The 11,534-nt window shown below is 48.8% G+C and overlaps 1 protein-coding gene across 4 annotated transcripts; it reads left to right on the plus strand.

Annotated features, from left to right (window-relative positions):
- The first annotated feature begins 498 nt into the window (after window positions 1–498).
- On the plus strand, window positions 499–8,468 carry mtfr1l (mitochondrial fission regulator 1-like). Of its 4 annotated transcripts, none has more exons than XM_083683306.1 (9): window positions 499–589; window positions 1,052–1,267; window positions 2,770–2,877; window positions 3,010–3,119; window positions 3,465–3,679; window positions 4,745–5,120; window positions 5,954–6,040; window positions 6,392–6,548; window positions 7,074–8,468. In XM_083683306.1, the coding sequence occupies exons 2-8, from the start codon at window positions 1,253–1,255 to the stop codon at window positions 6,504–6,506; spliced, it is 1,026 nt and encodes a 341-aa protein (XP_083539432.1). In that variant the 5' UTR covers window positions 499–589; window positions 1,052–1,252; the 3' UTR covers window positions 6,507–6,548; window positions 7,074–8,468. The 4 variants fall into 4 exon arrangements, with proteins under 4 accessions (XP_083539432.1, XP_083539433.1, XP_083539434.1 ...); XM_083683307.1 differs by having other exon boundaries at window positions 5,954–6,025; XM_083683308.1 differs by having other exon boundaries at window positions 2,791–2,877.
- Window positions 8,469–11,534: the final 3,066 nt, after the last annotated feature.

The raw sequence follows: 11,534 nt of genomic DNA on the forward strand, positions 1-11,534 counted from the left end.
GATGCCTTCTCTTCTCTGCAGCAATGTGTTCAATCAATCAATCAATCAATCAAATGTATTTGTGTAGCACTTTTTACATAGACAAATGTCACAAAGTGCTTCACAACCAAAACAATACTAAACAATATAAATAATAAATACAATACAAACAATCTGATCTCACACCAAACCATAGACCCCCAGGAGTAAGCCAAGGAAAAGACTCCCCAGTGGGGAGAAAAATATAGGGCACAGTAGCAAGGAAAAAGTCCCTGGGAGGAAAAAACCTTGAGAGGAACCAGACTCCTGGGGGACCCATCCTCCTCTGGCTGATCAGGTGCAGAACAGTAAACTACTGGATTGTGGTGCAGTAGTTCAGGGTCCGTAGTTGCACCGCGTCCTCCTGCCACTAGAGGCGCTGTCCACGGGGTTGTTGATGCTCGAATCCCATTGGCTTGAGGACAAGCATGTGTGGAGCTGGGACCAATCAGAGGGGAGGATGGGAGAGTGCTCCTCTGGCCTAGCGGAGGACAACATCTGAAGGCGAGGAAGGAGAGCCTGTTTACCCCGCGAAGACTGCTGAAACCTCCCGGACACCGCATTCTCAAGTGTAAGTTGCACACAAACGCCACTCTTTCGATTATGTTGAGATAACCGAGGTACACAGCAGAATAACACAGTACGCCTGAGGGTCAATTAAAGGACCGTTGAAAGCCTCTGTTAGCTTAGTCGGCTACTAGCATTGTTAGCTAGCTAGCATTGTCAGCCAGTCGGTCGCTGTTGAACCAGTGTTGGACATGACTGACAGCTGCGACTGGCGGAGGGGATGGACTCATTTAACACGTTACTAGATTCCAGTGATCGTACATTGCATGTTCATACTCCATGCTAACGTTGGCTGGCTGCTCACATTTAACCAGAAATTGGTTCGTAGGACCAATGTCGAGTTGTTTTCATGCATCGACGTATTGAGCTGCAGCTGGTTGTGTGTGAGACAGGAGATGCTGTTGCAGTATACATAATCCTCCTACCCGTGTGTTCACTTTCCATATTCTGTCTGTATTCCCTGCAGATGTTTAAAGACTTCATTATCAGTATGAACTGAAGAGGACACGGCCTGGCGACATGTGTTTTGTTTACTGAACACACATCCCTCAGCTCCAGCCTGCACCGTGAGGTGTGCCCTGTCCTGCCCTGCCCTGTCCTGCCCTGCCCTGTCTGCCCCGTCTGCCCCCTCTGCCCCCTGCATAGCGTAAGAGCCTGATCCTTCACCATGGAAACCGAAGCCGTAAGTTATCTACCACGTCCGCTTAGCCATTTCAAAGATGAAACGCATGGCTTTCTGCACTAACAACAGTGTGGAGGTGGTGTTTGGGAGACTAACAGCAGTGTGTGGTGGTGGTGGTGTTTGGGAGACTAACAACAGTGTGTGGTGGTGGTGGTGGTGTTTGGGAGACTAACAACAGTGTGTGGTGGTGGTGGTGTTTGGGAGACTAACAACAGTGTGAGGTGGTGGTGGTGTTTGGGAGACTAACAACAGTGTGTGGTGGTGTTTGGGAGACTAACAACAGTGTGTGGTGGTGGTGGTGTTTGGGAGACTAACAACAGTGTGTGGTGGTGGTGGTGGTGTTTGGGAGACTAACAACAGTGTGTGGTGGTGGTGGTGTTTGGGAGACTAACAACAGTGTGAGGTGGTGGTGGTGTTTGGGAGACTAACAACAGTGTGTGGTGGTGTTTGGGAGACTAACAACAGTGTGTGGTGGTGGTGGTGTTTGGGAGACTAACAACAGTGTGAGGTGGTGGTGGTGTTTGGGAGACTAACAACAGTGTGTGGTGGTGTTTGGGAGACTAACAACAGTGTGTGGTGGTGTTTGGGAGACTAACAACAGTGTGTGGTGGTGGTGGTGTTTGGGAGACTAACAGCAGTGTGAGGTGGTGGTGTTTGGGAGACTAACAACAGTGTATGGTGGTGTTTGGGAGACTAACAACAGTGTGAGGTGGTGGTGGTGTTTGGGAGACTAACAACAGTGTGTGGTGGTGGTGTTTGGGAGACTAACAGCAGTGTGAGGTGGTGGTGGTGTTTGGGAGACTAACAACAGTGTGTGGTGGTGGTGGTGTTTGGGAGACTAACAGCAGTGTGAGGTGGTGGTGGTGTTTGGGAGACTAACAGCAGTGTGAGGTGGTGGTGGTGTTTGGGAGACTAACAACAGTGTGAGGTGGTGGTGGTGTTTGGGAGACTAACAACAGTGTGAGGTGGTGGTGGTGTTTGGGAGACTAACAACAGTGTGAGGTGGTGGTGGTGTTTGGGAGACTAACAACAGTGTGAGGTGGTGGTGGTGTTTGGGAGACTAACAACAGTGTGTGGTGGTGGTGGTGTTTGGGAGACTAACAGCAGTGTGAGGTGGTGGTGGTGTTTGGGAGACTAACAACAGTGTGAGGTGGTGGTGGTGTTTGGGAGACTAACAACAGTGTGAGGTGGTGGTGGTGTTTGGGAGACTAACAGCAGTGTGAGGTGGTGGTGGTGTTTGGGAGACTAACAACAGTGTGAGGTGGTGGTGGTGGTGTTTGGGAGACTAACAACAGTGTGAGGTGGTGGTGGTGTTTGGGAGACTAACAACAGTGTGAGGTGGTGGTGGTGTTTGGGAGACTAACAACAGTGTGAGGTGGTGGTGGTGTTTGGGAGACTAACAGCAGTGTGAGGTGGTGGTGGTGTTTGGGAGACTAACAACAGTGTGAGGTGGTGGTGGTGTTTGGGAGACTAACAGCACACGTCTCTTACATGTTATTCAGGAGGTTATTCCTATTTGGCAGAACAAGCCTCACGGATCCACTCGCAGCGTGGTGAGAAGAATAGGCTCCACCCTGCCCCTCAAACCGCCCCCCCGGGCGTGTTTCCAGGTAAATCCAATCACTCCCACTCCCAACCGCTGGGATGGCTACACTGTCTGTCCAAGCGCAGGAATTCCACACAAAGTTAGCGAACCTAACAGATAAGCAAAAAGTGGTTGATTGGATGGTCTTGTTTCCCAGGAGCTCCCAGGCCTCCCTCCCCTGCGCGCCATGGACGGTCCCATGGTTCCCACCCTGGCCGACATCGCCTGGATCGCTGCAGATGAGGAGGAGACCTACGCCAGAGTGAGGTGAGGGAGTGATGGGAGCTGTTAGCTGAACTGTTGTTGATGTTGACAGTTGGCTTATCAAGTTATTCCAGCCCTCACACTCGTAAGGGATAGGGACCCTAGAACACAAATACTGCAGCATTCCACCCTGTGTTATTCCATATTGAGCCTTTGCCTCTTGGTCTGCTCATGCAAAGGTGTTTTCTTTATGGTCTGTCGTGGGAACTCAGCTGCCAGTCTCAGATCCCAGATACAGGCCTGACGATGACCACACTGTCGGAGGAGGTTGACCACGGAGCAAAATACCAACTGTAACAGTTGTCGCGAGCAGATGAACTAATAAAGTTTTATCGTACTACACCCCAGGAGTGACTCACGTCCCTTCAGACACGAGTGGAGGCCCACCCCCCTGCTGGTGCTCCACAGGAACTCCTCTGTGCCCAACTTCCGGCGTGAGGGCAGCAAGAAGGTGGAGGGGCTGAAGAAGCCCGGCATGACGGCCATGAAGAGCACCACCGCCCTGCAGGATGAGCTGAGCAGACTCCGTGCCCAGATCGCCAAGATCGTGTCCAACGAGTCTGGTAAGACCCCCCCCCCCCCACAGACGTGGTTGTGGTTCTTTAAGGTTATTTTTGGAGTGGGGCAGTCCCCCTCTTATATTTTCATTGGATAGAGACAGAGGAGAGAGACAGTAAATTAAGGAGGAGCGGGTATGTCAGCTGGGCGTGGGCCAGATTCAAACCCATGCCGACATGGGCATATGTGTGCACTGTAGGCCGTGGTGCTGGACCACTGGACCACCCCAGGCCACGATGGTTGTGGTTCTTGATCGAAACTTCTTGTTTCATTCTTATTCTAGAAAAAAACAAACATGTAAATGAACTCTAGAAAGGTCTCTCTGTCTGTCTGTCTATTTTTGCTGAGCTAGCTGCCAGATTGTACATGCTGCTTTTGTCATTGATAGTTGGACGGTCTTGGGATAGCTTGGGTTTCAGGTGTTGCCTTCACTGTAAACAACAGCACCGTGTCCTCTGTGTCTGTAGCATGGCTGACAACGCCTGTAACTATCGACCTCGAGCGGAGGCCTGTGTGTATTTCTGGCAACACGTGCCTCCATCTTGTTGGAGTTGGAGTTGTGGCCCTATCCCTTTCTCTTTTTTTTTTTAAATATATGTTTTAGGGCATTTCTCCTTTATTGGGATAGAGATAGAGATTGACAGGAAGGATGGGTGAGAGAGAGAGGAGGGGTGACATGCAGGATATGTCGATGGCCGGAATCGAACCAGGGACCTTGTGATGATATGGTATACGCCTTAGTGTGCTACGCCACTGAACGCCCCCGGCCCTCTCTCTTCCTGACTGAACCTATCTTTCATATGTATTATGGGGTCAGTGCCTCTCGCGGTAAAGTCATTCTCTCTGCAATTGTTGTCACTGTCATACAGCCTGCTTTTCTTGAGGCTGGCTTTGGGGTGTGAGACAGAAACTGAAATATAAAAATAGCCAGAACAACAGAGTGCATGAGAGGAGCTGATTGGCCGATCTCTGTCCCTTTAAGACGCTGCCCCAGAAGAGGAGCTTTATTTAGGGAGAAGACCTGGCCGAGCCGTGACTAATCCTGCCGGTGCTCTGTTTGTCCTTGCCAGGCTCCAACCCTTTGACCCCTGACCTCCTGTCACCCGACGACACCAGTATGAGCTTCTCCATGGCGCCCTTCGAGACGGCGCCCTACCAGCCCGCCGCCGCGGCCGCCGCCTCCTTCGTCATCAGCGACGTCACGGAGGAAGACGAGGAGGAAGACGAGGAGGAAGACGACGTGGTGTCCATCGTGTCGGAGCTGGTGCCGGACCCCCTGCCGGCCCACGTGTCCATGACGGCCTCAGCGACCTTTGACCTGGACCGGCCCAGCATGGACTTCCGGGAGGCGGAGGAGGACACAGTGTCCCTGTCCAAGTCCACCAGCTTCGCCGACGTCATGGACATCCTGAAGGACATGAACCGCATGAAGATGAGCAAGGACAGGTGAGGCCTCGTTTAGATGCTCGGTCGGTCGGTCTTCCTTCTATCTATCTCCATCCATCCATCCATCCATCCATCCATATATCCTTCTATTATCTGTCTATCTGTTTAAAGGACAGGTTAGGACATTACTTCAGAGAATGTCCTCTCTGGTTAGTGCATTAGTGCCAGTGTTTACATGTGAAGTCAGCAGGGAGTCATGACGACAGTTGTGAGTTGGCAGCTAATGCTGGCTGTCCTTCAGCTCTGCCCATGCAGGTAGAACACTGAGTGTTGATGAGGTCCTCCAGGTAGAACACTGAGTGTTGATGAGGTCCTCCAGGTAGAACACTGAGAGTGTTGATGAGGTCCTCCAGGTAGAACACTGAGAGTGTTGATGAGGTCCTCCAGGTAGAACACTGAGAGTGTTGATGAGGTCCTCCAGGTAGAACACTGAGAGTGTTGATGAGGTCCTCCAGGTAGAACACTGAGAGTGTTGATGAGGTCCTCCAGGTAGAACACTGAGAGTGTTGATGAGGTCCTCCAGGTAGAACACTGAGAGTGTTGATGAGGTCCTCCAGGTAGAACACTGAGTGTTGATGAGGTCCTCCAGGTAGAACACTGAGAGTGTTGATGAGGTCCTCCAGGTAGAACACTGAGAGTGTTGATGAGGTCCTCCAGGTAGAACACTGAGAGTGTTGATGAGGTCCTCCAGGTAGAACAATAAGAGTGTTGATGAGGTCCTCCAGGTAGAACACTAAGAGTGTTGATGAGGTCCTCCAGGTAGAACACTAAGAGTGTTGTGTTCCTATCTGTCTCATGCTCTTGACAGCAGGTTATCTGATGTGTCAATGCAGGTACAGCGTAACCCAGATGAAGCCGACAAGCGTTGGTGGCAATACAGTAAATGAAGTCCTGCCAGTGGACAGGTGTGGGGTATTCAGGTGTTCAGGTGTGGGGCGTTCAGGTGTGGGCTATTCAGGTGTTCAGGTGTGGGGTATTCAGGTGTGGGGTGGTCAGGTGTGGGCTATTCAGGTGTGGGGTATTCGGGTATTCAGGTGTGGGGTATTCAGGTATTCAGGCGTGGGGTGTTCAGGTGTGGGGTATTCAGGTGTTCAGGTGTGGGGTATTCAGGTGTGGGGTATTCAGGCGTGGGGTGTTGAGGTGTGGGGTATTCAGGTGTTCAGGTGTGGGGTATTCAGGTGTGGGGTGTTCAGGTGTGAGGTATTCAGGTGTGGGGTGTTCAGGTGTTCAGGTGTGGGGTATTCATGGTGCTTCGTCCCCTATCTGTGCAGGTATAACCGAGGCTGCAACTCCCTGAGGGAGGAGGACTCTGCCTCCCTGATCTCCGAGGCCCTGAGGAAGAAGTTTACCCTGAAGGATGAAGACATTGCTGTGAAAAACAAGTAGCGTGCCCCAGGGTGGCCCACCGCCACCCCCCAACCTCTCCATGTGAGTTGGTCAGCCTAGAGCAAAGACAGATGATTACGTTAATGTGTGTGTGTGTGTGTGTGTGTGTGGGGGGGGTCCCTCTTTTGATATTGTCGGGGTGTTGTTTATTCATGAGGAGTGTTTCTGAGGTTTGCGTCTGAAGTTAAATACAGTAATCTCCTTGCTCACTCTTTAACTCACCAACTGCCAAAGAGTTCCGGAACACTCACCACCTAGAGTGCCAAGTGTTCTATGTGGTGTTTACCTACCTAGCAACAACACTTTGATTGGCTACAACATGAAGCATCGTAATATATGAATACATTTTGAATAAAGTCACCCTTGGCACTCTAGAATGTTGACAGTTTGGGCGACTTCATTCACCCTCGGCGCTGAATGAGTTAAAGAAGTGTGCTGGTGAAGAGAGTCACAGTTGATGTTCCTGGGCTGTGTTGAATGAGCTCCATTTTCCTCTCCCTTCACTGAGGATTGTCAGTCAGTCATTGTTTTCTTCTTCTTCTTCTTCTCCGTCTCCTCTGTGACCAGGCTTGTGCCTGTGGACTGTGTTCCCATGGAGACCCCGAGCTCACCTCCACAGTAGCAACAACGACAACAACAACCGTTATGAACCACGTACAACAACCCTCCTCCCAGGTCAAGACTGTGTGAAACCAACCACATGTAAACCATGGTGCCCCCCCCCACCCCCCCACCCAGGCCCAGCGGGAAGGCCCACACAGCTCTCCGGATCACTAATTAACTATCAATACTCCCCATATATACACACACACACACACACACACACACACACACACACACACACGCTATACCACATACCTCCCTAATAAAGGAAGATTCTGGATCATAGTGATACAGCTTGTGTGTGTGTGTGTGTGTGTGTGTGCGTGCGCACCCCTCTCTGTAGAGGCTGTGGTCTCTCTCTCTCTCTCTCTCTCTCTCCCCCCCTCCCTCTCTCTCTCTCTCTCTCTCCCCCCCTCCCTCTCTCTCTCCACGGCTGTGCCTGTCATGGCACTAGGAGAGAATGTGTTCCTGGGGTTTTAACAACACAACAAGCTTACAGACTTTCAACTGAAGAGTTGCAGAAGAGCCCATTTTTTGGGGGTTTGGGGATCATTAGTTGTTTTTCATCTGTGTAAGGAGGTCCTGACATCTGTACTTGAAAGATACTGTGTGGAGAAATGACAGACATGCATCCGTTGTTACTCTCTGTTCACTTAACAATCAGCAACAATATCTGCCACCTTTTACGCGTATTTACGAATATACAATATTGAGTTTGCAGTCATTGCATTGTGTGTAAAGCATTATATTTGTTTGCAGTCTCCCTCACACACACACACACACACACACACACACACACATCCCCACTGCACCGGTGCTGTAGGAGAGAAATGTTCTTGCTGTCCTAGATGTGTACTCAGAATTAAGCTTGATCGATAGCCACACAGAGTAGCATAATGCCTACACAATACCACAGCTGAAACCCCGTAGTGAATCATCAGCGGAGAAGGTCAGGGATGCACGTGAATGATGTCGGTTGACGTGTGAACTTCACCATAACAAAACAAGCATGAAAGACTGGTTTGGTGGTGGTTTGACTGTATATTATCTCCTGTAAAGTGTGTGACTGAGTCCTGTTGTAACTTTTCTTTGTGTGCAGCCATTTATAGGTCTGCCTGTTTCTGACACCAGAGACAAGCTGTACAGATTGGTCTGCCTGTTTCAGACACCAGAGACAAGCTGTACAAGTTTGTTTTTTTTAAATGTAGATACATTAGAGTTCCCTCTGGTGTTAGAATGGGTGGCTATGGGAGACTAGGCCTCTGTGCATGTGAGCCGTCACAAAGTACTGTATACTGAGTTAAAGAGTGTGTTAATGACACTTTGTGTGGTTTGTGATGATGATGATGATGATGAAGATCTCTCCTGTTGACGCCTTACTACAATAATACCTAACGCTTCTTCCAATATGACTGACCTTTGACCTTTTCCTTTTATTTATTGGTTGAAGTGCCATGGTGACTTAGTTACTCCTTTCTTTTATCAGCCCATCCACTTTGTCTTTGCCACAGTTTTTCTTTATTTTATTTGATAATATAGTTTTTTTAATAGTTTTTTTCCTCAGTGTGCCCCTTCTGTTGAACTCCCATACCCCTAAGCCACCACAGCTTTGAGGACGTCAGCATACGTCAAGTGACTGACTGCTTGGGGAGCCAATCATGTGGCATTTCTTCTCATTGTCTTTGACGAAACCCCTCCCCCTTCACAGAAGAAAAGCCACTCTAGTTTCCTGTCATGGAGCTCTGACCATATCGGGATAGACTGTTTGATATTTCTATTACTACTCCTGTCGAAATGTGTGAACTGATAGCAAGTTATGTCTAGGAAAAGGGAAACTCTGTAGTTTTAGTTTGCAGTGAGAGAGAGACAGATAAGTTCCCCTACAGAGTCTATCCATCTATCTGGCTCAATAACAATAAGAATGCACCTTGTCCAGTTGTCTGTTACTGTGTCATCTCATCAGCGTCAGACTCCTCCCTCTACCAAATAGTTCTCCAATCAGAGGCAGCGTCTCCTTGCCTGATGGAATCAGTCTGATCACTACGTCCACTCTGCCAAAGTGAAGGAGAATGTGAACCAGTGGAGGTAGAAATCAGAGGTAATTGTAATGCATGGAACAGAACGCATTACGATGAGCCCGTCCTCCGATTTCTACCTCCACCGGCCTCTCCTGAAGTGATCAGGATGGTTGTGCCAGACTAAGTGTACCGCTACAGCTATGCATTCAAGAAACACTCTGAAACTTTTCTGGAAGTGGTTTGTTTTCTGGTTCTGTTGACCGGATGGTTGTTGTCAACCCCTCTAATAGAAAGAACCCGTCATCACCACACCTGGTACACTGTTTTAAAGTGAGAAAAAGGGACTTTTACGATCTGTCAGTCATCAGCATTGCAGTTGGTGTTCTTTGCATTGCTGCCTTTTCTGTTTTAGGTAACGAATGACCCCAGGTGTACTTACCTGAGGTGTCTTCCGTATGAAAAAGGAAAATGTCTGCCGCCATGTTTGTCTGATTGAATTCTGCCAAATTAGAGAAAGAGCTCTTTCTGTTTGTCTTGTGTTGAAACGTAAATAAAGATGGGCTGATGTTTTAGACGTAGGACTCTTCTCATTCTTTATTCGCCCTATGGAGTTGTTATAGCAGAGACAACACACACACACACACACACACACACAACAGTACCGAATGACCAGTCTTGTTCCATGTTTCCATATAAGGTCACTAGTTCGCCACATGGTGGCGATGTTGGAACACTTTCATTTTGCTTTGTTACCTTGAGAACCGAGTCGCAGTCACTTGATAATAACTACATACATTTCACTCATACATAACTAACTGTTTATATTATCATCCATCAGTGTTATGATGAGCAAGACCCATGTCGGCCATAATGAAGGTAGTAATGTGAATTGTGGGGCACGCCATCAGCTGTGTCTTCTTGCTGTGCATTCAACATTTCACACGAGTGATGTTGATACTAGTCCATAGTATCCCTCCTCCTCTCCTATGCATTTAGCTTCAGTTCAGAACTGCAGCAAAAGCAAAAATAGCATGTGGAACAATTTAATTTAGTCCAATCTTTGGACCTCAGCTGCCCTCAGGACAGCTGTTTGTCAAAGAAATGCCAAAGGCCTCCCATCTAGCTCCTAACACCCGGACCTTCCTTCACTCTCTAGGAGATCTCTGGTCTCCATGGTTCCCTGGGGTGGCCAATAACTTAGAAGATTCAAGTTAACCTAGATTTTTTTCTTCTGTTTTTCTGGGAGGCCAGAGATGATCGAGGCCGTCTGTGAGTCAGAGTCTATTTTCCGTGTTTCCGAGTCCTTGGCCTACTTCATCCATCCTCACCTCCACGACGCTCTTCCAGTCTATTTTGGAGGCCGGTATTTTGGAGGCCAGGAGGAGAGGTCTGTGGAGAGTTCATCTAACAGAGCTCAGCGTCAGAACGCCGTTGTTACAGCTAGAAATGAAGACCTTAGGATGACATCGGGGTGACATTGACGCGTTTCTGTAATTTCTTGATATATGTAAAGCTCCTCAAAGCGGGTTACCAGGCTTCTGAGAACCAGAGGACAGGACTTGACACGAGAGGTCTCATGAGAAGCCTTATCCAAATATATATATACGTTAGAAAACGATCACATGCCTTGCTCCAGTAAACTTGGTTCATTTTTCTCTCTAGCTAGATCACATCCCTAAAGTAGCAGGGACAGTGAGGTGACATGGAGGTTGGGGACGTTTTTAGGGCTTAGACCGTGATCTCCCTTTGATTTCTCCCGCACAATTTCTGACACCGGCGTTGTATTTTGCAATCTGAAACCAAAAGGAGTTGCATATGTCAAGAAATGACAGAAACGTGTCAATGTCATCCTATGTCATCCTATGTCATCCTATGTCATCCTAAGGTGTTTATTTATAGTAGTGCTGCCTCACTCCTTTACTGAGACTATTAGTTACTTATTACTTATTACTCCTGTTACCCAAGACTACTGTTGGGTAACAGTTAGAACAATTGCTTGAACAGCAATTTCAACTACGTCCACAGGGGGCAGTAGTTGCCTCTGTGAGCTCCCTGAGAACGGAGTGAGGCACCAACAAACCCAGAGTACCCAGACATCCTGTCGGAGCTCCTATCTGTCATGTTGACTCGGCACGGCCAGCAGGGTTTTTCATCTCCTTCAGCGATGCAGAGCTTTTCATCACTGTCTCCTTCAGTTTCCCCAAGCTCTTTATAAACACCAAAGGCAACTTTCCCAATGTTGTTGAAATTCTCCAGAGTGTGCTTCTCCAGCGTGTGCTTCCCCTAGACGTTGTCACGACCGGTTAGAACTTTTTTCCTCAGTCCCAGTCGTTTGTTTGTTCGTCGGGGGAGTGCGGTCGTAAGTGTTGTTGTCTAGTTGTCCGTCTTCACTGTCCCCCCCCCCACT

Source organism: Argentina silus (assembly GCF_951799395.1).
Source record: "Argentina silus genome assembly, chromosome: 13".
NCBI classification, from domain to species: Eukaryota; Metazoa; Chordata; class Actinopteri; order Argentiniformes; family Argentinidae; genus Argentina; species Argentina silus.

Excerpts from the sequence above, each read along its gene's own strand:
- mtfr1l (XM_083683306.1), top strand. Across the intron at positions 3,120-3,464 it reads GAGACCTACGCCAGAGTGAG|GAGTGACTCACGTCCCTTCA; the intron begins GTGAGGGAGTGA and ends ACTACACCCCAG. Across the intron at positions 5,121-5,953 it reads ATGAAGATGAGCAAGGACAG|GTACAGCGTAACCCAGATGA; the intron begins GTGAGGCCTCGT and ends GTGTCAATGCAG.